This window comes from Dipodomys merriami, unplaced genomic scaffold, assembly GCF_024711535.1.
Source record: "Dipodomys merriami isolate MVZ:Mamm:240054 unplaced genomic scaffold, mDipMer1.0.p SCAF_37, whole genome shotgun sequence".
Lineage (NCBI taxonomy): Eukaryota > Metazoa > Chordata > Mammalia > Rodentia > Heteromyidae > Dipodomys > Dipodomys merriami.
The window spans coordinates 2,678,023-2,702,973 of NW_027205270.1; the positions used below are offsets into that span (position 1 = coordinate 2,678,023).

A 24,951-nucleotide genomic window follows, 5' to 3' on the forward strand; every position below is an offset into this window, starting at 1 on the left:
TGGAGATAAGCCTCACTGACTTTTCTGCCAGGCTGGCAGAAAATTCTCAGATCTCAGATTCCTGAGTAGCTAGGATTATAGACATGAGCCACCAGCACCTAGCTTAAACATCCTTTAAAAAAGACAGTTGCTGGTTCCTTTCATCAGAGGCTTTCAACAACATGGTGTGAACACAAGCCAGAGAAGCAGTAAAGAAGTATGCAATATCAAATGGTAGGCTAGTTTGAAAACAAATCAAGTTGATAACTGAAATAAGGAGAAATAAAGTTAAAAAAAAAACACTGACGGTAACAATATGACAACCCTCTCTGTTGGTAGCATCCTTAGAAGCTGCTTGTCAAAACATTCTTTACAACTGAGACTGGCTGCATCCCTATTTACCCCTGCTTTTTTTTTGGTCTTACTCCAATTTCTTCCAATGTGACTGTCCATGATTCTAGGGAACAATTCTACAAGAGCAGGCTTATAGCCAGGAAGACATTTGCAACTCTGTTAAATATAGCAAGCAGAGAAAAACCCTAGGAGCCATTACATATAGAAGCTTGCCTGAGCCAATCAGACACTAGCAAGAGGAATAGATAGGTTAAGAATACTTTCCTAAGGTCAGGTTCTTCATGTTGTTCATATAAAAGATAGGACAGGAAGTAACTGTGAAGTAGCACATATTCTATGGTTCAAATTCTCAAAATCATAGGCTCAAAAAAATGAATTCAAGTTGCCCAAATGTTCACTAAAGTTTATTGTGTCATGATAAGAGACATTTCCTGAGCAAGCTCTATAGTTACAAATAATTAGCACCCTCCCAAGTAGTATACCTGTGTATACTAGAGAAAAAGCACCACTCCAGTGTGAAAGGCAACTGGAGAAAGATCCCAGAGGGTTATGTTCAAAAGAGGAGCAACATCACCAACAGTATTCTCAGATATAAGAAGCAATTTATAGTTATATTCTGTTCTTCAAGTGACCTTTATAATCTGTAAAAGTTTTAAGTTTTCTGGATAGTTCTACCCTGTTGATGACATTTATCCTGACAGGTAAATTATAACTTAATTTACCCAGCATTCTGATTTATCAATTCAAACACTCTCTTGAGAGCTCAACTGATAATCCCTAAAATTTTATCTATCCCTATGTTAGATGGCATATCTGGTAATTCAGTGAAAGAAGTTGATCAAATCCCAAAAGTGCCAAATTAAAAAATACCTAAAACAAAAATTAATTACAGGTAGTGATTAAATTCTAAAGAAATAACTGTCTCCAGGAAGATCTTAAGAGAAATTGTGAATAGTTGGGGGGAGGGGTGGTTGGGAGGAGGAGATACCTTTAATGACTATGTCAGCAATAGAACATGACAAACATTAAACATTTCTGTACTTATATCACAAGTCTAGAAGAAAATACGGGGGGGCAGAGGAGGGGAAGCCAATTAAAAAAACGATTTGCAAAAGAAATGTTAAATTATTCAGCTCAAAAATATTTCTTTTAGAAAAATTTAAAGTTAGAATGACAAAATTTGTTTAAACTGCTGTTTTTGTATCTATCAGAAAAGAGGTAAATACTAATATTTGAGCACAGAAGAGTAATAGAGTTTTAAAAGTTGGCAGGAGGGAAATCTCATTTGACCTGGTTTTATTAAAAGCTGCTCTCTAGCCATCTTCATCCAGCGCGGGTGTCCAAGTAGATTGCCAGCACAGCTTAGTATCATTCGGTCCATCCCCAATAGGTTGGGCAGGACAGTCTCTGGTAATTGCTGGAAAACCACTTCTTATTCTGGGCTGGTTGACTGCTATTTGGCTTTACATTCCAAAAGTATCTTCGTTGTGAACAATCTTCTCCAGCAGGCCCAGGAGGAGGCATACGGACTTTCTGGTAAATGTTTTGATTTTGTGAAAATTTTCTTAAACAAAAAATAACAAACCATTATTAAAATTAGCAAAATATATAATCACCTTTACAAAATACATTGCTATTCTGGTTCTACTGTTTCCTATGCTTATGACCATCACAGATAAGTTACTTAAACTTTCCATCTCTTCTTTATAAAAGACAGTTAACAATATCTTCTTTCTTTAAAGGCGCTTAACCAAGCCAATGCATAGTAAATCTACAATGCCTTGACACAAATAGTTTCCTGGAGGGGTCTATACCTACATAGGTACATGCTCATACTTCTCTAACATTCCATCTGGAAGTCTGCCAAAAATGATGTAAGATGGAATAAGCTATTTAATATTGGAAACAGAGAGCTGCTTTTGCTTTAAAATACATAAATTAGGCATACAGAAAAACTCAAGCCACAATACGTATAACAAAATTAGACAAAAAGAAAGATCAGTAAATATATATAACCATACAAAAATTTGGAAATTTGATTAAAATAAAACTTAAAAACCCCTCAATCCCATTTAGTCTAATAAAAAAACTGTTGAATCAGTATTAATCTTTTGATTATCATAGTGATCTATCACTTTCAATGGCTGATAAAATATATGTATATGATTACTTAGCTGTATTCTCTATTGTTAAAAATACAACCTATTACCAATTTCTCCCTTACCACAAATACTTTTGGGATTAACATGTCAGAATATACACAATTATCAGCAGAGCATCATCTTGCTCACTTACTGAGTGGGGCACAATAGGGAGTTTGAGAAATGTTCTGAATATGATGAATGAGTACAACATTTTCTGTATTTCGAAGGGTTTCCTTAGCCTCAGCAGGAAAGTATCAAGTATTTTTCCTTCTGCTAGTCCTGGGACTTGAACTCAGGGACTGGGTGCTGTCCCTGAGCCTCTTTGTGCCCAAGACTAATACTCTACCATTTGAGCTACAGTGCCACTTATGGCTTTTTCACTTTCCTGCCTGGGCTGGCTTCTAACCGTGATCCTCGATCTCAGCCTCCTGAGTAGCTAGAATTACAGGTGTGAGCCACTGGTGCCTGGCTAAAGTACAAGTATTTTTATGGCTAGTAAAATTGTGTTTCAAAAGGGTTATTCCAATTTTCAGTATCACTAGTAACAGCATTTTTTCGAAATGTTCATGTCTTTTGAAAATGTTATTATTATTATTTTTGCCAGTCAGCCTGAGTGCTGTCCCTGAGCTCCTTTTTTTTTTTTTTTTTGGGTCCGGTTGTGGGGCCTGAACTCTGGGCCTGGGCACTGTCCCTCAGCTCTTCAGCTCAAGGCTAGTGCTCTACCACTTGAGCCACAGCGCCACTTGTGGCTTTTTTCTTTTTGCTTATGTGGTGCTGAGGAATCGAATCCAGGGCTTCATGCATGCAAGGCAAGCGCTCTACCACTGAGCCACCTTCCCAGCCCTTGAGCAACTTTTGCTCAAGGCTAGTGCTCTATCACAGCACCACTTCTGGCTTTCTGGTGGTTAACTGGAGATAAGAGTCTTACAGACTTTCTTGCCTGGGCTGGCCTCAAACCATAATCCTTGAATCTTAGTTCCTGAGTAGCTGGGATTACAGGCATGAGCCACTGGTGCCTAGCTATTAACAAATTTTTAAGTGTTCTAAATTGCTTTAACTCATGCAGTAATCAGCAAGAACCCCTATCCAACTGACCTATGGGGAAATGGAAATTTAGAGAGATTAAGTATCTCACTGAAGATCACATATTGGGTGAATGACAGTATCAGGATCCAAATCTAGGTCTAGCCTGATAACTCACTGAACTAAGAACCAAGAACTGCTACTACATTGGACTAAGGCCAGGTGCGGTGGCTCATGCCTGAAATCTTAGCTACTCAGCAGAAACACAGTTTGAAGCTAGCCCAGACAAAAAGTTCATGAGATCTCATCTCAACCAACAAAAAGCTGGGCACAGGGGCACACACTTGTCATCTCAGCTACACAGGAAGCATAAACAGGAGGATAAGGTCCAAGCCAGACAGCAAAAATGTAAGATCTTTGAAAAATAACTAAAGCAAATAGTAGAGTGACTGCCTGGAAAATCTAAATTTAGAGTCAAAGAACTCTATTTTGGTATTGTGGTGGTTCATTTTAGAATTTCTATCTTGGTATTTGTAATGGTTCATTGTAGGTATAACTTGACTGGAGTAAAAAGAGCTACTAAAGCATTATTTCTAGGTATGTCTGTTGAGTGTGTTGCTAAAAAAACAATAGTGTGTTAAACTGGTGGATTGAGTGGGGAAGATATATCCTCAATGTGGGTAGGTACCAATCAGTTGGCCAGCATTCCAACAGAACAAAAAAATAAGAAAAGGATAATTTGCTCTCATTCATCTGGGATACCTTTTTCCTGTTCTTGTCCATTAGAACTCCAGGTCTTTGGACTCAAACTTGTACCAACAGTGCCCCCTTTCACTCTTGTCCCTCATCCTAAGGTCTTCGACTTTTGATCTCTGAACTGAGATTACCAGGTTTTCTAGGCCTGAAGTTTTCTCCTGTGGACTGAACTGCACAACAGGCACCTTTGGGTCTCTAACTGGCCTGCTGTAGTACTTCTCAGTATTCGTAATTACATAAGCCAATACTACCAATAACACCTAACCGGCTTCCTCCTGTTGGTCTGTCTCTCTGAAAAACTCCGTAAAATTATTTAAATCAAACCAAGATTTTTCCCATTTCCTAAGTGAAACACTTTTGCGATTGATCTATTCAAATCCTTTGCAAACTGAGCAACAGTGGCTGAGGCTGAGATCTGAAGATCTCAGTTTGAAGCCAGGCAGACAAATCTGAGGTTCTAATTTCTAATTAATCACAAAAATTCCAGAGTAGAACTGTGACTCAATTGGTACAATGCCAGTCTTGACCAAAAAAGTGAAAGTGCAAAGCCCTTAGATCAAGCCCTGGTACTGACACCAAAAACAAACATCTTTTGCAATAGTTACTTTGGAGATTTTATTATTTCAGTTAATTTTCATCAGATCTTTAAATAACTACCTAATTTAATCCAAAAAACTATACTACAATTAGTGGAGCCTAGGAATGCAATGTTCTTTTACTTTGTGTGGTGGGGAGAGCAGTACTAAGGATCAAACTCAGGGCCTTGTTTGCTAGGCAAGAACTCTACTACTTGGACTTAAGCTATACCAGACTTTTTTTTGCTATTAGTTTCTTTTTCATATAGGGTCTTGTGCTTTTGCCTAGACCAGGCTCACACTGCAATCATCCTATCTCTGCCTCTTGAGTAGTTGTTAAGGCCTGTGGGGGCACAGATCAGCAGTTGTGTTTGCCTGTTGCTGTTTCCCCAGCACAGAAAGACAAAGAACAATTCTTTCTAGTATCCACATCAAATCCTCTGCTTCAACTAATTGCTTAAGATTACTGAACATTTCTAAGTCCTTTCTGAATTGACTCTAAAAAGTCATATTCTCCATCCTCTATTTCACTTTCTAAAATAAAGCAGGATGGTACTTCCTGGTACCATCACATTATCAGTTGGATCATCATCATAATGTATTTTCACTAGTGTACCAGGGTAAATTTTACTTCAGTTAATAGAAAAAGGGAAAGCAGAGGTACCGGAATGACTGCTGCACGTTTGGGGTCTGGACATGAAAACGCCGAGGAGGTGCTGGAGGTGCTGCTGGGTAGCCATGGGTCCGATGAAAGTTGTATCTAGGTCCTTGGTTAACAGGCTTGTTAATGGTGTGGACTGGTTCCATGGTATGCGCTGACTCTTCAACACCAACTGACCTACATGCACCAGAATTCCAATTCCTCGAAGAGAATAATTCTATATAGTATTACTGGTTTCCAAATTCACTAGGCAATTTAGTGACTATATATATTTGGCCTGTGAAGATATTAAGCCCTACCCCATCCCCCAATTCCTATGTATTTAGGTTTCTCCACAAGTGAACAAGCAAGTGAAATATGCAACTTAAATCATATAAAATCTCATTAACCACAAACTCCACACATAAAAGATGAGACTTACTTCCTGATAGGCCCATTTTGAAGATCTTCAATGTAGTTTTGTCTTTCTATGCAATGTCCTCTGCACCTATTGAATACTGAGGAGTTGGGAGTAAATGAACTGTTAGAAATAATCACACAAAAGTTAACCTTTCCCAGAGAAAGCAAATCAAACTTGAAACTCATTGACTATTTAAGCTGTTAGATATCATTTTTTCAAGGTACATTCCTTTATAAAGGTTTGGCAAAGGACTACCTAACATTGTTTTATTTCTTTTCTTTTGGTGGTGGGGATCAAATTCAGAAGCTTTACCACTGAGTTACATCCCCAGCCCCAAGTTTCTTTTCTTGTCATTTCCTTGTGTGTGTGTGTGTGTGTGTGTGTGTGTGTGTATATGTTGTGTATGTGTGTGTTTATGTGGATATGTGTGTCATATTTTGAAACCAATCATATACTTATCAAAATGAGAAATTCCTCTACATTTTCACCACTAGGTTTATAAAAAGGGAAAAATAGTGACAACCCTCATACTTACATTCAATTGCATCATCTGGCCTCATGCCTTCTACATCAATCAAATATCTACCAAAACAACATAATTTGGGTCACTTATTATACAAAAAGAAAAAAAAGATTTTTCAAAAAAGGTCCAACTTCACTTACAAATGGAGACATAAAAATCCTAAGAAAATATCAACATATCTAATCCAACAATTATTTAAAAATGATATGCCATGACCACAAAAAAGCCTGAATCCCAAGAATAAAAAGATGATTTAACGTTAGAAAAAAATATATTAAAAGTCTTACATTAATATAGTAATTTAACTAATTAAGAAAACAGATGACCAGACTGGCAGAGGTTTAAAAGGTATCTGAAAAAATTCAAAATCAGAATACTTTGCACACTAAAGACAGAAGACTTCCTTACTATGACAGAGATTTAGAAGTAACCAACAACACACAAAACACAAACTGAGAAAAACATCAACAAATGTAAAAAATACTATGTAATCAACTGTCTGGGCCAGAAAAAGGAGTCACCATCACCATCAGCCATTTTTCCTTACTTGCATCTTCAGCCTACCACCAACTCTTAACAATGATATTACTTAAATCTCTCTATAATATGATGACATCTTTCCACGAAAATGACCACCACATCTTGGTCTAAGCTATCACTATTACCAACTCCTACGAAAACTTCCTAATTTGATCCCTTACTTCTACCCCTGCAATGTGTTTTCCGCTACATAGTAAAATGATAGGATGAACATGCAATATGGCTGTGTTCCACACAATCAACCCTAACACCAAATTTCAATAGCTTTCTATTGTTCTTAAAATCAAGAAAGAAGAGAGAGAAAACTAGAGAGAGAAACTTAAACTTATCTCTGCCTGGTTTAGCTCCCCAAACTTCCAGCTCCATTTTAATGGCATACTTCCCCATGGCCCACTTCCTCCAACACCATACATGCTATTCTATTATGGGGTCTGTACTGTTCTTATGTTCACAATTCTTTCCTGTGTCCCTACCCGCTTAGTACCAATACAATCTCCAACTTTATTTGTTCAAATTTCCTTATAGAAACCTCTAGCTTCTTTGATAAGGTTAAATTGGTCCCATGATAGGCTCTCATGGTGCCATCTCTCTTCTCCTTAGCACTGATCAGTTATAACTCTGTATGTATTTTATGATTCTTTTCTATCTGTCCTTCAGAAATATAGGTTGTGTCTCTTTACTAGTATTCAGTACAGTGTCTACATATGCTAGGGGCCCAATAAATATTTTCTGAATGAATAAACAGGTACCGTGTAGCAATAGCCATAAAATTTGTAAGAATGTATACTATTTGGTTCAGTTTGAATAAAATTATCTCTAGGACAATAGCATATGGTATTCAAAGCTGTTCATACAGGAAAGCTCACTACTTTAATGTTTTATATGTCAAAAACTTCTGATTCTATGTTCATTTGTAGGCAAAGGAATACACATCCTTTCATAGTAAAGTAATGCCTACCACATTGTTATAAATAAACTGAATGCCTAGTATACTACCAACTATACATTGTATATATTATATACATTATATATATGCTTTTTGAAGTTAAAAAAGATAAATACAAACTTATTACATTAATCTCTGGGTCAGAGACCAGACTTTTCAACATCATATATTTCTATACTGAATACATGTTTTTCAACACTCTTATATTACCACTGCAATCAAACAAAAACAACTTACAGGCAATCTGCCTTTGGGGTTGAAAACTTACCTGCAGATGAGATAGCCAGTTCTGTTTAAGCCATGGGTGCAGTGGACACCAACAAGTTTGCCTATTAAACAAGAAAGTGAAGTAACTGAAATAGACACATCAAAAATAAGTGATACAGGGCTGGGAAGGTGGCTCAGTGGTAGAGTGCTTGCCTTGCATGCATGAGGCCCTGGGTTCGATTCCTCAGCACCACATAAGCAAAAAGAAAAATCCGGAAGTGGTGCTGTGGCTGAAGTGGTAGAGCGCTAGCCTTGAGCTGAAGAGTTGAGGGACAGCGCCCAGGCCCAGAGTTCAGGACTCACGACCGGACCCAAAAAAAAAAAATAAGTGATACAATCTTCTGAAGAATTACATTTTACAAGTTACAACAATATCACTATGCTGAAGAAGAATGGGCTTTTTAGGAAACATGATTATGAAACACCACCACCAGAAAGCTAATACTTGATGTGTCTAGGTTATTCTGTATTATCTTCAATCACACTTAATGACGTAAAACTACAGAAGGCCTTGTCAGGTATTAACAAGTAAAAGTCATTTGTTTTAATAAAGAATGTCCCTATCAACAATTAATTTAATCATAGAAAAATATGTGAAAAAATTGTGAGAAAAAAATTTGCTTCTGAATGAAACAAAGCCAACTTCAATTTTTTTTCTTTCTTCTTTTTTGCAATGTTAGGGACTGAAATGGGGCATCATGCATGTTAGGCAAGTATTCTTCCAATGAGCTACAAGATAGTCAGGTGTTCACTTTCAGTAACAATCAACTGTGTCCAAACTAGAAAGACAGCAGGCATATCTTAAATATAATAACAAAGCAGAAAGATCTTACATATAATGACAAAGATGCAATTCCACTGGCTCACTAACATTGTATTTTTTTCCTAGGAGATTGCTTAACACCTTACTTTTTCTTGTCTCTTTTAATGCTGAGATCTGAATTTTTTCTGCGTTGTTTGTGTGTGTGTGTGTGTGTGTGTGAGAGAGAGAGAGAGAGAGAGAGAGAGAGAGAGAGAGAGAGAGAAAGAGAGAGAGAGAGAGAGAGAGAGAGAGAGAGAGAGAGAGAGAGAGAGAGAGGGAGGGAGGGAGAGAGAGAGAGAGAGTGTGAGTGTACTGAGGCTTCAACTCAGAGCCTGGGTGCTTTCCCTGAACTCTTTTGATCAAGGCTAAGCACTCTACCACTTGAGCTACAGCTCCACTTCTGGCTTTGTTTTATTTTTGGTGGTTTGTTGATAATTTCAGCCAACTGTGTAGCTAGGATTACAGGTGTGAGCTACTGGCATCCAGCAATCCTGAAGTATTTAATCACTTCTCGACTGTTAATGAATATGAGACAAAGAAACATTTTAATTTTATTACATCTTCCATTCACACTTTTAAGCAATGAATGAGCTAATTCAGGTCATTATTTCTCACTAAAATTACTTTTCTAAGGAAGTTGTTTGTATGTGGTCAACAAAAGGAAAAGCACCTTACTTTATTACCACTATCTGATATTTGTATCTTAATAACACTGAAGGTAATTGGCCTAATGTCAGAACTATTAAAAAAAAAAAAAACAAAATGTTCCAACACCATAAAATGGACATCAAAGTTCAGATAAAGAAAAACTTACCATTGTCTTTATTTTCTTTCAAAAAACCATTAACAGCACATTTAAATTTAAAAATAGTGTTATCATCAGGTATCTGATGCCCAACTGTAAAGATTTTTAAATATGAAACAGATTCTGGCAAATCCTATAAAACAAAACAAAACAAAAAAAGTATTATTTGATTTGTGGTTAGAGGAGCCAGAATATACACCAATAAATTAAACTTAATATGTCAGCAATTCCTATAAAAGAGCCAATTTTTTCCAAAGCCCCTTCAAATGGAAGTACCATTTAGTTTTCATTAATACTATAGGATAGTCAATAAGTACATGAAACACACACACACAGCAATTTATCTATGTGAATGAGTGCATGTACAGATTTATTCTTAACATTTTGTGTTTCAAGGGTTAGTATCTATACAAAGCAGCTATGATTTAATCTGAAGAACTCATGGGGTGGACAAAAGTAGATGCGAGTAAGATACAAAGGTGTTAAGTAAAAATTCTGTAATGTGAGCTAAAATGGAAAATATTAACATGAATTTATAATGTATTTTACATTACAAATACACACACAGTTTCTAGCTCTGTCCCCAGGAAAAAAATCTAGAAATCATGTCAGCTCAGTAGCCTCTACTGCTTGAATAGCAATCTCTAAGTATCTCACTAACACCAATCAAAGCACCTTGTTAAAATCACCGATTCTATTTGGAGGAGGAAATGTTCAAGATGACCCTGCAATTTTTTCCATACAAATAGCTAGAAGAGTGACCAAAACAGTAAGATTGTGTCATAAGCTAAAATAAGAAAGTTCCAAATATCTAGAAAGGCTCTTGAATTGTGCCTTACTAAGAAAAACTGAAATGGAATTCATACTGCTGAAAAGAAAAATCAGTTAATTAAATAAAATCAAAATAACTATTAAAAGGTATTAGGGAACCAATTATTATTTTGAAAACTTAAGAATCATGCCTGTATTCCTGGACAACCTAATGGGGTGAAACTTCTTTAATAAATGAAATAAAAATGATAAAATTCACCTTTTTAAATCTGGCATGGTGATGCACACCTGTAATCTCAGTACTTGGGAGGCCAAGGCAGGAGGAACTTGAATTCAAGGCCAGTCTGAGCTACACATCAAGACCCTGTCACAAAATAGGAAAAAAAAAAAAAAAAAAAGAAAAAGAAAAGAAAAAAAGGAAGAAAAAAAAGAAAAATAAAGAAAAAAAAATCACTTTTTGAAAGTCATGAATGCCTGCTAATATCACAGGAAGAGATATTATAAGCCCTCTGATGAACACATCATCACTTTTGAAATTGTATTGATTGCATGTATCAGCATACAGCCTCAGGATGCTAAGTCAGGAGAAACACGTGGGCTTAGGAGTTTAAGACCAGCCTAACCAGCACTGAGAGAACACATCTCAAAATGTAAATATGCTAGGCATCTTGGTGCAAGGCTGCAATCCTAACTACTTGGGAGGCAGAGAGGAAGATTTGGGTTTGACGCTAGTTGGGAAAAAAAAAAAGTCCCTACTTTAAAAAATAAGCTGGGTTTGGGGATACATGCCTATAACCCTGGCTACTCAGGAGGCAGAGGTAGGAGGATCTCAGTCTGGGGTAAAATAAAAAAACTCCCACAAAAACATACAAAAAGTGGTAGAGCACTTGTTTAGCTACTTGAGTCTATCAAGTATGGAGACCTGAGTTCAAACCCCATTACTGCCAAACATACATGTATGCACACATACACATCCTGTAAGAAACGATAATTGAGCCTAAATCTAATCAAGCTAGCCAGACTACCAATCTGCAGAAGTAAAAGGACTGAAAAAATATATTCACACATGAAGATGCATTATTAAAATCTAGATAGTACAAACAGTACGTGATTTCTTAAAAACATAAAATTTAAGGGAAGAAGAGACACAAAGGGGAACCTACAGATTAAAAGAGACTTAAAATTGACATTTTTTTGAGATATTTAAAAGACAAACTTTAAACTATTTTGTATTGTTACTATAAAGGTGATGTATAGGGGGTTACGGTTACCTAAGCCAGGTAAAGAGTCCATTTGTTTTTGGACAAGGTCAGTCCTTTCCTTGTTCTCTCCCAGTTTTTCCCTCTCATCCCCACTCACAAGTTGTGTAATTCATTTTCAACATATTGTCTAGTGAGTACCACTGAATTTTTGTGATTTTAAAAGACAATTGCAAATTGAGTACTGACTGGATACCTGATATTTAAAAAAACTGTATTAAGGGGAATACGTACTATATCTTAAATATACATCAAAGATGTAGAGATGAAATTATATGGTATCTGAGGTCTGCTTTAAAATAATACAGAATTAGTTGAAATAGGGATAGAGACGAAACACAATAGTCATTAGGTGATATTAAAACTGAATGAATTAGTGTGCAGAAAGCACCTATAACATCATGTCAATTTCTGTATATATATATATATATATATATATATATATATATATATATATATATATATATATGATTTATGATAATGACCGAAAAACAAGATGATAAAAACAGGAGTGTGTTGTTTCTTGTAAGATTAAACAAAACATGGTAATATGGACACTGGAATATTGAGTCATAAGAAAGAGTAAGATTCTGATCATGCTACACAATGAACCTTGAGAAAACATGATTAATGAAATAAGCCAGGCAGAGAAGGAAAATATTACATGATCTACTTGTATAAGGCATCTAAAACAGGCATATTCAGTTAGAAAGTATAGTAGGAAGTTTCTATGAGTTAGGTGGTAGAGGAGGGAGTGAGTTATTGTTGAATGGTTAGTTTTTGTTGAAGATGATGAAAAAGATTTGAGTACAGACAGTGGTAATGGTGACTAAACATCAAATATAGTTCAATTTTTGTCTTTAATCTCTGCTGTGTTTTTTATTCTTTTTCTTTTCTTTTTTTGAGGAGCTGAGGACCAAACTCAGGGCCTTGCACTTGTCAGGCAAGTATTCTTCCACTGAGCTAAATCCCCAACCCCTGATTTTTAAAATGTGAAATAGGACCTTACTAGACCAAGCTGGCCTAAAAGTCACAATCTTCCTTTTCGGCCTTACTGAGTGCTAAGATTACAGGCATTCATCTTCATACATAGCCTCCAACAGTATTTGGGGACAACTAGAACACATGCAACTGCTGGGTACCAGTGGCTCATGCTTGTAATTCTAGCTACTCAGGAGGCTGAGCTCTGAGGATCATGGTCCAAAGCCAGCCTAGGCAGGAAAGCCTGTGACACTTATTTCCAACTAACTAGCAAAAAGGTAGAAGTGCAGCTGTGGTTCAAGTGGTAGAGTGCTAGCCTTGAACAAAAAAGTTCAGAGGGGGCTGGGAAGATGGCTCAGTGGTAGAGCGCTCGCCTTCCATGCCTGAGGCCCTGGGTTCAATTCCTCAGCACCACATAAGCAAAAAGAAAAAAAGCCTGAAGTGGTGCTGTGGCTTAAGTGGTAGAGCGCTAGCTTTGAGCTCAAGAGCTGAGGGACAGCGCCCAGGCCCAGAGTTCAGGCCCCACAACCAGACCCCCCCCCCCAAAAAAAAGCTCAGGGACAGCATATAGGCCCCAAGCTCAAGCCCCAGGACCATCACAAAAACAAAACAACAAAAATACGTATATTTGTTTTTAAATTATCAGTACCCATGAAAGAAGGTCAGGCTTTACATCAGCACAAGATAAAAAAAATGACTCAGTCACTGTAAATTATTTTAGTATCAAAATGAAGAAAATTCTTCATTAAAGGTTCTTTTACCTCTGGTTTATAATATCGCCGAGTATATGTTAAATCAATAATCAAGCCAAGCTCTTCATTTTGTTCCTGGATTTTGTTAAACAGATCCAAAGGGGAAAAGTATTCTTCTGGAGCAAGATTCACTTCAAACTTCTATCAGAAAATGAAATAAGAGAAGGTAAATGTGTGTTTAAGATCCCCTATGATATTATGTATTTCTTTAAACCCTAGGCTGCTAACTGACTGAGATACAATGAGATTCAAAGTTAACTCTTCATTCTTCTGGAAGCTGTATTTCAAATTTCTTTTCCAGTAATCAAAATGAAGAGGAAAAGCTCACTTGATATATTCATTTCTGTGTCTGTGTCCCCCCCCCCTCCTGATTTGGAAATGTCTTGGTCAACATTAATTTAGGGGAAAAAGTGTCCCTATTTATCTAAACTTCAGAACCTACCTCTATTTCACAAATACAAATAGAAAGGGGATTTGTTTTTGTTTTTATCTTTATTGAAAAGGTGATGGGGGGGATGATGTTACAGTTACATAAGTAATGTGCACATTTGTTTTTAAACACTGTCCCCCATCCGGGATTTTTTTTTTTAATGTATATTAACTTTTCCAGACAATAATCACTTTATAAACAAAGTGGAGAACATATTTCTTTCTCTTGTAGCGTAGTCATAATCACACATTTCTATATTAAAATACTACTTCATTATATATTTTATATTATATTGACTTTTCTTCTTTAAAATTATGTATGGAAACTAGTTCTGTTTATTTGTGAATTTCATTTTAGGAAGGCTGAGAGATATTACCAAGTATTTGGCACATAGAGGGAAATGGAGTAAGACAGGGTTAAGAATCAGTGTTCTACATGATGAATTCACATTTTTGAAACAATACTGAATTAACTTTTTCTTACCTTTTGCAAAGGTACTTTGAAAGCAATAAAACGAGTCCCAGGCATCCGACGTCCAACTGGTAAATAGTCTTTCCACCTATTATATACCATCATATTAGCCAAATAGCATGTTAATCATGACTCCTTCCACAGAACATAGACTCCTTGAAACTGTGAAACAACCCACATAATCCACCCTCTGCTTTGCATTTCTTCCACTCAGTCAACTCCTCCTAGTAATAACCTACTCTTTCTTTGTTCTTTTTTCCCTATTTGGAATACAAATATAATTCAACAAAACAGTGAAAAGGGCCTTACAAATCAGGGTATCTAAAATCAGGGGTTTTGAATGAAAACTTCTGTATCCCTGATTTAACCTAGCCCAGTATCTGATGTTTAGGTGTAATCAATGCATGTATATTAAAATAGTTTAAACTTGTTCTCCCCTTCCCCCAGGTTTTTAGTCTTCATACAACTGATACTATCCGATTCAATCAGTAGAAAGCTTGAAGTTCATATATGAAGAGTTGAAATCTGACAGAAAGGGACTGTGGACTTCTCTAGATAATGCTAGGAGTTAAGGAGAAGAGTAATACTGGACCTGGCTTCTGTGGGATGGGTTAGAATTTACTAAGGCCATTCCATGTATTTAAAGCATAGAAACTGTGGGCAATAGCCACAAAAGTTGGGGCTGGGGAAGAAGAGAGACTCCCAGACTATGGAGAAGAAGCTTCTTTTCATTCTCAAAGCAATGTTTCACGGTAAAGTTCATGAGTCATCTTTTAATTCCAACCCAATTTTAATTTTAAATAATTACCAATATAAAAAACTTCTTGTGGGCTGGGAAGGTGGCTCAGTGGTAGAGCGCTTGCCTTGCATGCTTGAGGCTCTGGGTTCCATTCCTCAGCACCACATAAGCAAAAAGAAAAAAGCCGGAAGTGGCAGTGTCTCAAGGTAGAGCGCTAGCCTTGAGCTGAAGAGCTGAGGGACAGCGCCCAGGCCCAGAGTTCAGGCCCCACGACCGCACCCCCCACCCAAAAAAAACAACTTCTTGTGTGAGAAATGGATTCGAAAGGCAGAATATACATACATGGCCACTGTTAGTATACAAGTGCAACAGATCTGCATTAGGATGCTGAAGGAGAACAGAAAGAAGACTCAAATGCAACTTAGAAGATAAAATGAAGAGGACTGAACTGAAGTATGAGAAGGGGGGGGAGGATCGCTTCAAAAGTACAAGGATTCACTGTAAAGTCTCAAAAGCAAAGTCTCATAAGCAGTCTCAAAACTAACCATCTGAATGTACAGAGAACCACCTCTCAAACGACATATGTAAAGAAGCACCAGTTTGCCTTCTGTGACTCCTGGAAACAATGTCAAACCAACTTTCCATGGACTATCCCAGGCCGGAACTGCATTTTCTGTGCCAAAATAACGTAAACTTGGAGAAAGGGGGCTGGGGGAGAGGGGCCACTTTGGTAATTAAGTAGTGTCCCGGTGCTAACAGTTCCGCCTCCAAGCAGTCCTTCTGCATTTTACCCACAGGACCAAGGGAAGAGCCGATCTTCCTTTAAGAGACGGAGACAGAGATCGCCCAACACCAAGGGCACTCTTGATCCCAGCTGCTGCGACAGGGCCGGTCGGAAAGCGGGGCGGCCGGGAGGGGCGCGCGGGGCCGGGAGGGGCGCGGGGCCGGGAGGGGCGCTCAGGGCCGGCAGCGCCGCGGGGCCGGGCCGGACCGGGCCCGGCCGGGGCGCAGACGCCGCTCGCAGCGCGGCCCGGCAGGAAAGCGCGTTACCTTTCCGGGACTTGGTTTCCGCCCTTCTTCTGGGCTGGGGGACGACCTGAAAAGTCGCGTCCCCGACCCCAGCCACCGCGGGCGTGATGACACGTGTTCATGTGGCCACCAAGCTTTCTCCCGCCCAGTGCCAAGCGGACCAAAGCCGTGCTGGCGGCGACCTCCGCGACACAACGAGAAGCTGGAAGACCAGAAGGTGAATACAAAGAACCCGGAAAGCCGCTCCAGCTAGTGCGCATGCGCCGTCGCCCGGCGTATGACGACAGCAGGTCGGCTTCCGGAGACCCCAAATTTATAGGAACTGGACTTTGGGAACTACTGCGCCCTCTTTAGCTAGAGGCCGGAAGTGCATGTCTAGGGCATTTCGTTTTTGTTTTTGTATCTAGGAGTTTGTGCATGCACCTTCACAACTCAAATTGTATGACCACGAACAAGTGCCACTGATCCCCGGCTCCTTGTTTTTCATTGCTCCCAAAATGTATATATCTAACATGTTACATATTATAATATATGCTATGTTATAGAAATAATAAATAAAACATTGGGCTGGGAAGGTGGCTCAGTGGTAGAGCACTTGCCTTGCATGCCTGAGGCCCTGGGTTCGATTCCTCAGCACCACATAAGCGAAAAGAAAAAAGCCGGAAGTGGTGCTGTGGCTCAAGTGGTAAAGCGCTAGCCTTGAGCTGAAGATCTGAGGGACAGCGCCCAGGCCCAGAGTTCAGGCCCCACGACCGACCCCCTCCCCCACTCAAAGAAATAATATATAAAACATATACATGCTATATGATTGTATTTTTATATAATGTATATGTAATACATTCTATATGTAAATACATATATTTAATATTTACTTTTTTTGGTCTGGGGAGGGAAACGTTACTGGGCTTGAACTTAGAGCCTGAGCGTGTCCCTCAGCTTTCCCCTTTAGCCCTGAGTTTTGGCTCAAGGCTGGTGCTCTATCACTTAAGCCACATATGGCTCCACTTATGGCCTTTTGCTGGCTAAATATTATCTCAGTAGTCCTGTCTGAGCTGTCCTGGATGCACGATCCTCAGGTCTCAACCTCCTGAACTAGGATTTACAGATATGAGCCACTGGCATCCGACTAAATATTTTCAATATATGTTTATCCAGTTTTAACACTAAAGCATCATATTCATACACTATTCTAGAATAATGATGTTTCTCAGTATAAATATATACTTATTTATATGAAGAGATGTAGATAAGGAGATAACATTCTATATAATGGCCACAGGGCATTCATTGATTATAAGTGACACAAGGAAAGTACCACAATTTATTCAATTAGTGCTATACTGTTTATCTAGCTGTTTTCAAGGTTCTTTTTTTTTTTTTTTTTGCTTTGGTTTTGGTCTTTTCTAACATACAGCGCTGAGTGTAAATATCTGTATGAATATATACAATAGTATCTAAGTTCCTGGTAGTGGAATTGGAGGAATGATACATGGGCTTAAAGTTTTTGAAAAAATACTAATTACTCCTTAAAAATGTATCATATCCACTCACATTTATAGTCCAAATCTTAGCAGGCTCCTATCATGTGACAGGTGATAGGGAAACGTGGACAACATGCATTTTTTGCATTAAAAATACTGCCCCAAATGAGAGAAATAAAAATGGAGCCCAAGCCCAAGATTTCCACAAGGTATTAGGTATAGTTTTCCATATATTAGGAAAACTGAATTCTGTTACAAGTGAAAGAGTAAAGGCTATCATGTCTGGAGATAGAAGAGTATATTAAATTAGAGCTAAAACTTGAGATAATTATGATAGTAAAATTCTTAAAGTAATTTTTGTTAGTTTTTAATTCTGTGTGTGTGCATGTGTGAGTATGTGCACATACATGTATGCATGTGCTGGTTCTGGGGTTTGAGCTCAGAACCTCTTACTCTTGCTTGGCTTTTTCACTCAAGGCTGGCTGGCACGCTACCATTTGAGCCACACCCCCACTTCTGGATTTTTGCTGATTGATTAGAGGTCTCACAGACTTTTAGGCCTGGGTTGGCTTCAAACCACAATCCTCAGATCTCATGGTGCTGTGGCTAGATTCTATCTTCTGATTCTATCTTCTATCATGCTCACTGTGAGTAATCTTCACAAAAATTTTACAACTAGATAAACATAGAAAAATCAGAATTATTAAAGAAATTAATGAACAAATGGGTAAAAAAAGACCAGTACCTTTAACATTTTAAAGACAATTATATTTTAACCAATCTTAAATCTACAGATATTTACAATTCTGAAAATTTTTCCTATAATTGAAAATAGGTCAATATTAGTAGATTGGTAATTAGATAAAAAGATAAAGATAAAAAAAGATAACACAGTTTCACAACTTACAATTAGGGACATTCAAAGCTTCACATTAAATTATTTCAAGAAATAATCTTTTGCAACTTGTGAAAGTATTTGATAGGCATATAGTGACCTCCAAATGCAAAATGTAAAACAGTTTATCAACTTGTCAATATTTTAACATGCAATAGTTGCATGGCTATAAAAAGTACTTTTACCACATGCTGTATTTGGGTCTGGAATGTCCTTAAACGCGCCCATGTGTTAAAATTTCAGTTTCTGGCTTGGTATTATTGGGAGTGGTGGAATCTTCAGGAGGTGGAGCCTAGTTGGAGGTCTTCTGGTTATTGGTTGCATTTCCTTGTTAGGAACAAGGGAACCTAGCCCTTGCTCTTCCCTCTGTCTTCCTCTCTCTTTTGTGCAGCCCATGAGGTAAGTTGCTTGCTCTACCACACATTCCTTAACACGATGTACTTCCTTGTCATAGGCTCAAAGAAATGGATCCAACTAAATATGGACTGAAATTTCCAATGCTATCAGCCAAAATAATTTTTTTTCTAATCCATACTGGTGGCTGCTGATATAGGATTTTGCTTCAAAGCTAGCCTGAGCAGACCAATCCCTAACACTGTTATCACCAATCAATCAGTCCAAAAGCCAGATGTGGAGATTTAGTTGGTGTTGTAGAGCTCTAGTCCGGATCAAAAAAGCTTATCAAGAGCAAGAGATCTTGAGTTCGAGCCTTAGTATTTGTTAAATAAATAATAAACATTTTCAATTATAAGTTGACTATCTCTAGGGTTTGTACAGTAACAGATAGCTGACTCGCAGCCTACACATCTTTGAATCTTACATTCTTTCCTTTAGTGATAGACTTCCATAGAACAACTAGGAATTCATCTGGTATTATTAACTTTGAATTACATATTATTATTATGTATGTAGTCTACCTGAAGTATGAAACTGTGCTAAAAGGGAAATGAATACTTGAAAACTTTGTGCATTTTAAGGCACATTTCTACATTGTTAAGTTCTGTACAAACAAGCTTCTCAAACAAGCTTCACTCAGCCCAGAGTCATTTAAAGAATTCATATCTCAAAGTAATTGGAAGCAGTATTGGAAAAGACAAAGAATTTTATCTTTGAAAGGCATACCTATGTTTTCTGTTGGTATTGTGTATGGTGAGTGAGTACACTAGCACTAAAACAGTTCTTAGCTAGATTTCCTACAGCAAGCCAGCTAAATACTCATTTAAGACATTAACAACTCAGCCTCTCTCACTTTTCTACATCCCCAAAGAAGTTACTGAGAACCAAGAAAATAAGTCACAAAAGGCTAACTGGAGGATGGAAAGAAAAGACAAACCAGATTGAGCTGGCTGGCTGGCTACAAAATGTGTTCCTTACCCTTGGGTGCACAGAATAACTTGCCTTTGTTTTCAACAAAACCTAAGTTTGATCACTATGCTACAAAAAAAAAAACCACTCTAAGAAAAACATGCAATTGGAAGCAGAAATGTTGCTTAAGTGGCAGAAGCCAACTCTGAGCAGAAAAGGTGAGGCAACAGCAAGAGGATCTGAGTTCAAGTCTCAATACTGAACCTCTCTCTAAATAGATTTGCCACGTGCTGATGGCTCAGACTTATAATTCTAGCTAAGCAGAAGGCTAAGATCTCAGGATTGAAGTTCAAAGCCAGTCCAGCAGGAAAGTCTATGTCACTCCCATCTCCAATTAACAACCCCTCCTCAAAAAAAATTGGACAGGAAGCTTAGCCTTGAGCAAAAAAGCTAAGGAATAAGCCTTAATATTGGAAAACTGTAATACATCTTAACTGGGTTGAAATTCTTGAAAATATGACAAGGAAAGCTGGGTAGATGAAAGAGAAACTTTGAAAGCAGTCTATAGTCTATAATTAATCAATAACATACATGAGACATTTGACATAAAACAAAATGAAAATCATACTTATTTATTCTTAATTATCTTTAAGTTGTTGTACAAAGGAGTTACTATTCAATACTTCAGTTTATGAATACAGTGCATCTTGATGTTGCCCCTTTCAGCAGTCTTCCCCATCACTCCCAGCCTTACCCCTTTCCTTAATTTTCTAAATTTCATAGAATATGCATTAACTTATATTACTGTATTCTCCCCTACTACCTCTCTTCATTTGTCTATGCCCTCTTCTTTTTTTTCTTTTGGACCATTTTAATTTATTAAGAAAAATGATTAATGAACAATAATTAAATGTCACTAAAATGAATAAGAGATGAGTTTTCCACAATCTTGGCAATATCAATTATACATATTTGAGGAAACTGAAATTCAAAAGCATTGTGGTTTGTCCAGGCAAACACAGTAGATAACTGAGAATTCTTTTCTTTTTGGAGTGATCTGTGCTAATAATCATTAGTCGAAATATCTGACACCAATTCTGTTAGTGGTTCATTTCAGTTCTGACACGTGGAGTGCATAATTCCAAGTTAGCCTAGATCCCATAAATTAAGTGGTTTATCTTACAAGAATTCCATCATTGTGTTACTAGTTTATGCCCTCTTCTTAACTCCACCCTCCACTTTTTGAGTACCTGTCTCTTGGTATTCATTTTGTTGGACTGTGAGTTATCCTTTCTAAGGAATGGCACCATTTGAATTCTTGTCTGAAAATACCATTTTTGGTTAATATATTTGTATACGCTTGTATATAGTCCAAAGTGTATATTAGTACATTTATAAATTTGTTCTAGCTTATGAGAGAAAACATTTGTCTCTTTGGGGCTGACTTCACTTACTATGATATTTTCCAACTCCATCCATTTCTTTGCAAATGATGTGATATCCTTCTTTCTAATGGATGAGTAAAGTTTCATTGTGTATATATACCACACTTTATAAATCCATTTGGTGTACAGTGCTATAATAATGTCTTCTATTCTGTTCCATGTCTTCTATTCTGTTCCGTTGGTCTTTGGGCCTGTTTTGTGCCAATACTAAGTTGTTTATATTACTGTAGGTTTTAAATCTGGAATTCTTATACCTCCAGCCCTACTTTTTCTGCTCAGGATTACATTTGCAATTTGTTGCTTTTAGTGGTTTCATATGAATTTTTGTATTGTGTACTCTATCTCAGTGAAGAATACTGGGATTCTTATGGGTATTGCATTGAACTCAACATGAAGGAAGTACTTAAGCTTATCAGGCTGAACTTGGATTCTCAGTTTCCTCACTCCTGAAATGGTGATCTTAAGTTCTCTAAGAATATTCTAGCCTAAAATGTTCCCATGCTAAGGCATAGTTATGAGTTAATACAATTACAAACTCAGGGAAAGATAGAGTAGGAGGGGAGAAGGCTGCTTCTAATCATAGGAACTAGACCATGTTGGTCTTTTGTTGCCCAGGCTGAAAAAAAGCAGTTCATCCAGAAAACACAATGGTACTCCTGCTCTTACAATCATTCTAAACTGATTATTGTTATGCTTGTGACTATTGGTGTTAAACAATTCCTGATCATAGCAACCTTAAAACAATATTGTTTTACAAATAAAGTGAGTTTGTCAATCTCATCCATTTTTCTACCACCCTCTTGCTTCTTGCAGACAATTTCCAACATCCATCTTTACTTGGAGCTAGAAACTCACTGCAGCTCTCTCTTCCTGTGGTGAGTGATGCCACTTCTCTAACAGGAAATGTCTACAACTTTTCCAGAGCCTCAACTCCAGCTGACACTTTAGCATGGCCAGCCATCAATCTCTGGCACCTTTTTCCAGACACTCATGGGGAACAACTGCGTTTATCAACCTTCTAACACACCCATGCTATCAGGGATTACTGGCCAGAACCACATGTCCACTTCCACTTCCTCCTGTCCCAGTGCTTTTGTATGGGATTATTTGGGAAAAAAAAAAAGAAAAGAAGTCATCTGGACTTGGAGATTTCACAGCGACTCTCATTGACCAGGGCATAGCAGTCCCTTCAATGGCTGTGACATCTCGTTATGTGGATGCCAATGCCATAGTCACTCTGTATCCATCACTGTCTGCTGGTCTGGTTCAGGGGACACTATCTCAGATTTCAAATCAAGGACATAGCCTGTTACTTTCCTACTGTGAAAGAAACCAAGTCTATTACTATAGTTTAAGCACAGGAGCATTTGTTTTCCGGAGACCTTGGTCCCTGCTTGCTATCGTATGTCTCTGTGTGATACACAAGAGGTAGTGCATCTCTGTGTCCCTCAGCCAGAAATAGAAATGATGCTCAAATGTTTTGCCACTGGTCTCTACCTCTGGAATCTACTACTCTACTACTCTGCTCAATCCATCACAGAAACTCATTTTCAAGGTAAATACAGAGTGGAAAAAAGAATGAGATTAACATCCCACAGAAAGTTTAAATCATAGCCTAATAGTGATGAGTTTATAGATAGGTAGAGTTTAAGTCCTGAATCTTAGCATGACCCTCCCTTTCAGACTCTATATGAGGCAGACAGGGCTGAGGACATGGTAGTGGTAGAGGAAGTGGTAGAGCACTGACATACTTTGACCTGAGTTCCAACCTTAGTACTGCTATAAATTAATTAAGGAAATATGAAACCATGTGATGGTCATCTGTTTTATACTTAAGTGACCTCCAAAGCACACTCACTGAGGCCATGCTTTTCAATGGTTCCAAATCCATCACACTGTAATTAACTCCTTTTTAATATGGTTTTTGGTTTCTTTTTTGTGTGAATAATGGTTAAATTTTTGTGGGATTAATAGTATATTTTTCCCTAATTTTCTTGCATTGAGAGATACTGTTCAAAGGTAGCAGCCTTTGAGAGTGTTGATGGAGTTCATAAGGCCTAAAGTCCAGCGCCAGAAACAGAGTACCTTTGGAGGAGGAAATGAACACAGCCAAGGATTCTACCAGCAAACCTCCAAATGCTGCAACCAGCAGAGTCAGTAAAATCAAGGGCCATAGGCAGGAAAAAAATCAAAAAGATAAAAAACCCAAAAGAATCAGAAAAAAACACCCCAAAGAAAGGTAAAGAAAAGAAGCTATCAGGGAACAAAGTCAATACAGAGAAGACAATCATTCCCAAAATGAAGCACAAGAGAAGTCAACCAGATCTCAGCGAAGACACCTTCAAAAGGCCTCAAACCAACCTTCGCATGCAGATGTTGGGAGTCAGTACAGCTTTTTCATGCACTAGGAAGAAACACAAGATACCAACTTTTCCCCAGCTATGAAGTCACATCTGGGTATTCCACATGAGGGCAAAGGTCTAAAAACATTCAAATCAAGGAAAGGGATAGGAGTGAAAACCAGTATATATCCCCATCCCAGGATGAGCTGCCTCCACCTGGGAAGGTCAAGTTGATTCCTTCACCTTTTCTAACCCCTGAGAAGCCTCACACTCGACTTTTTTCTCATAGGTCACAGTCTCTGGCCTCCTGGAGGCCCACTATACCTTACCCTGCTTGACCTTATTCTAACGCAACTCAACCTGCTGCAGTCTGCCCACCTCAACCAGCTACTGCCACCACATTTCATGAGTTCTACTAAAACTTCTCAGCCAATTGCAGCCAATACATCCACACAGGGGTTGACCAAACCTCTTCAGCCTAGTGTGTCTCAGTCTGCTCTTGCTAGTCCTGAACCCTACAAAACATCATATGTCATTCTTTCTAGCACAAGCCTGTGCCAACTGCTGGGACCAAGCTCCAGTTACTATCTAAGCTTTAGTATCTACTCCAAGATTTCAGCCACCAACCAATTCCATGGAGAAACCCCAATATTCCTGGGGCAGTAGTATAAAATCACATCACCTTGGAACAGAGGCCAAAGCATGAAGCCATGAAAAAGAGTTGTTTTGGGGTAGAGGTGGGGATCAAAGGCTATATTGGAAAGAAGATACTGAAAGCTGGGTGAGAGAACAGGGTAACAGGAGAAAATTAAGGATTTAGACAAGAATATGGCTCAGGAAGAGAAAGGACAAAAAGGAGAATTTATATAAGTTCATATGGGCTAAAAGGAGAAGTAAGATATGAAGTCTGAGTTTTGAGTTCAAAGAATAAAACTTTAAAAAACGTTAAAAAGAGCAGACTTGAATGACCTGAGAAATGTGAAAACATATCTCATAGAGAATAGAAACATGTCTCATAACCCACCTGATAAATAAATTTAGCAGTGGCTAATGTTTGTGATCCTAGCTACTAAGAGGCTGAGATATGAGGATCACAGTTCCATTATAGGTTGAAAATAGCAAAAAATGATGCTGTGGCTCAATTGTTAAGAGCACCAGCCTTGAGCAAAAAAGCTAACAGAGATCTTCCTGGCCATGAGCTCAAGCCCAAATACACATGCACGTGCACACACAGACACACACAGACACACAGACACACACAGACAGACACACACAC

The 24,951-nt window shown here is 38.0% G+C and overlaps 1 protein-coding gene across 1 annotated transcript; it reads right to left on the bottom strand.

Annotated features, from left to right (window-relative positions):
• Positions 1 to 715: 715 nt before the first annotated feature.
• Dusp11 (dual specificity phosphatase 11) lies at positions 716 to 16,462 on the bottom strand. Its single transcript, XM_069989000.1, has 9 exons — positions 16,229 to 16,462; positions 14,452 to 14,527; positions 13,548 to 13,679; positions 9,785 to 9,908; positions 8,170 to 8,230; positions 6,428 to 6,474; positions 5,914 to 5,989; positions 5,496 to 5,693; positions 716 to 1,897 (listed from the first exon to the last, which is right to left on the bottom strand). The coding sequence occupies exons 1-9, from the start codon at positions 16,327 to 16,329 to the stop codon at positions 1,702 to 1,704; spliced, it is 1,011 nt and encodes a 336-aa protein (XP_069845101.1). The 5' UTR covers positions 16,330 to 16,462; the 3' UTR covers positions 716 to 1,701.
• Between the last annotated feature and the right edge of the window lie 8,489 nt (positions 16,463 to 24,951).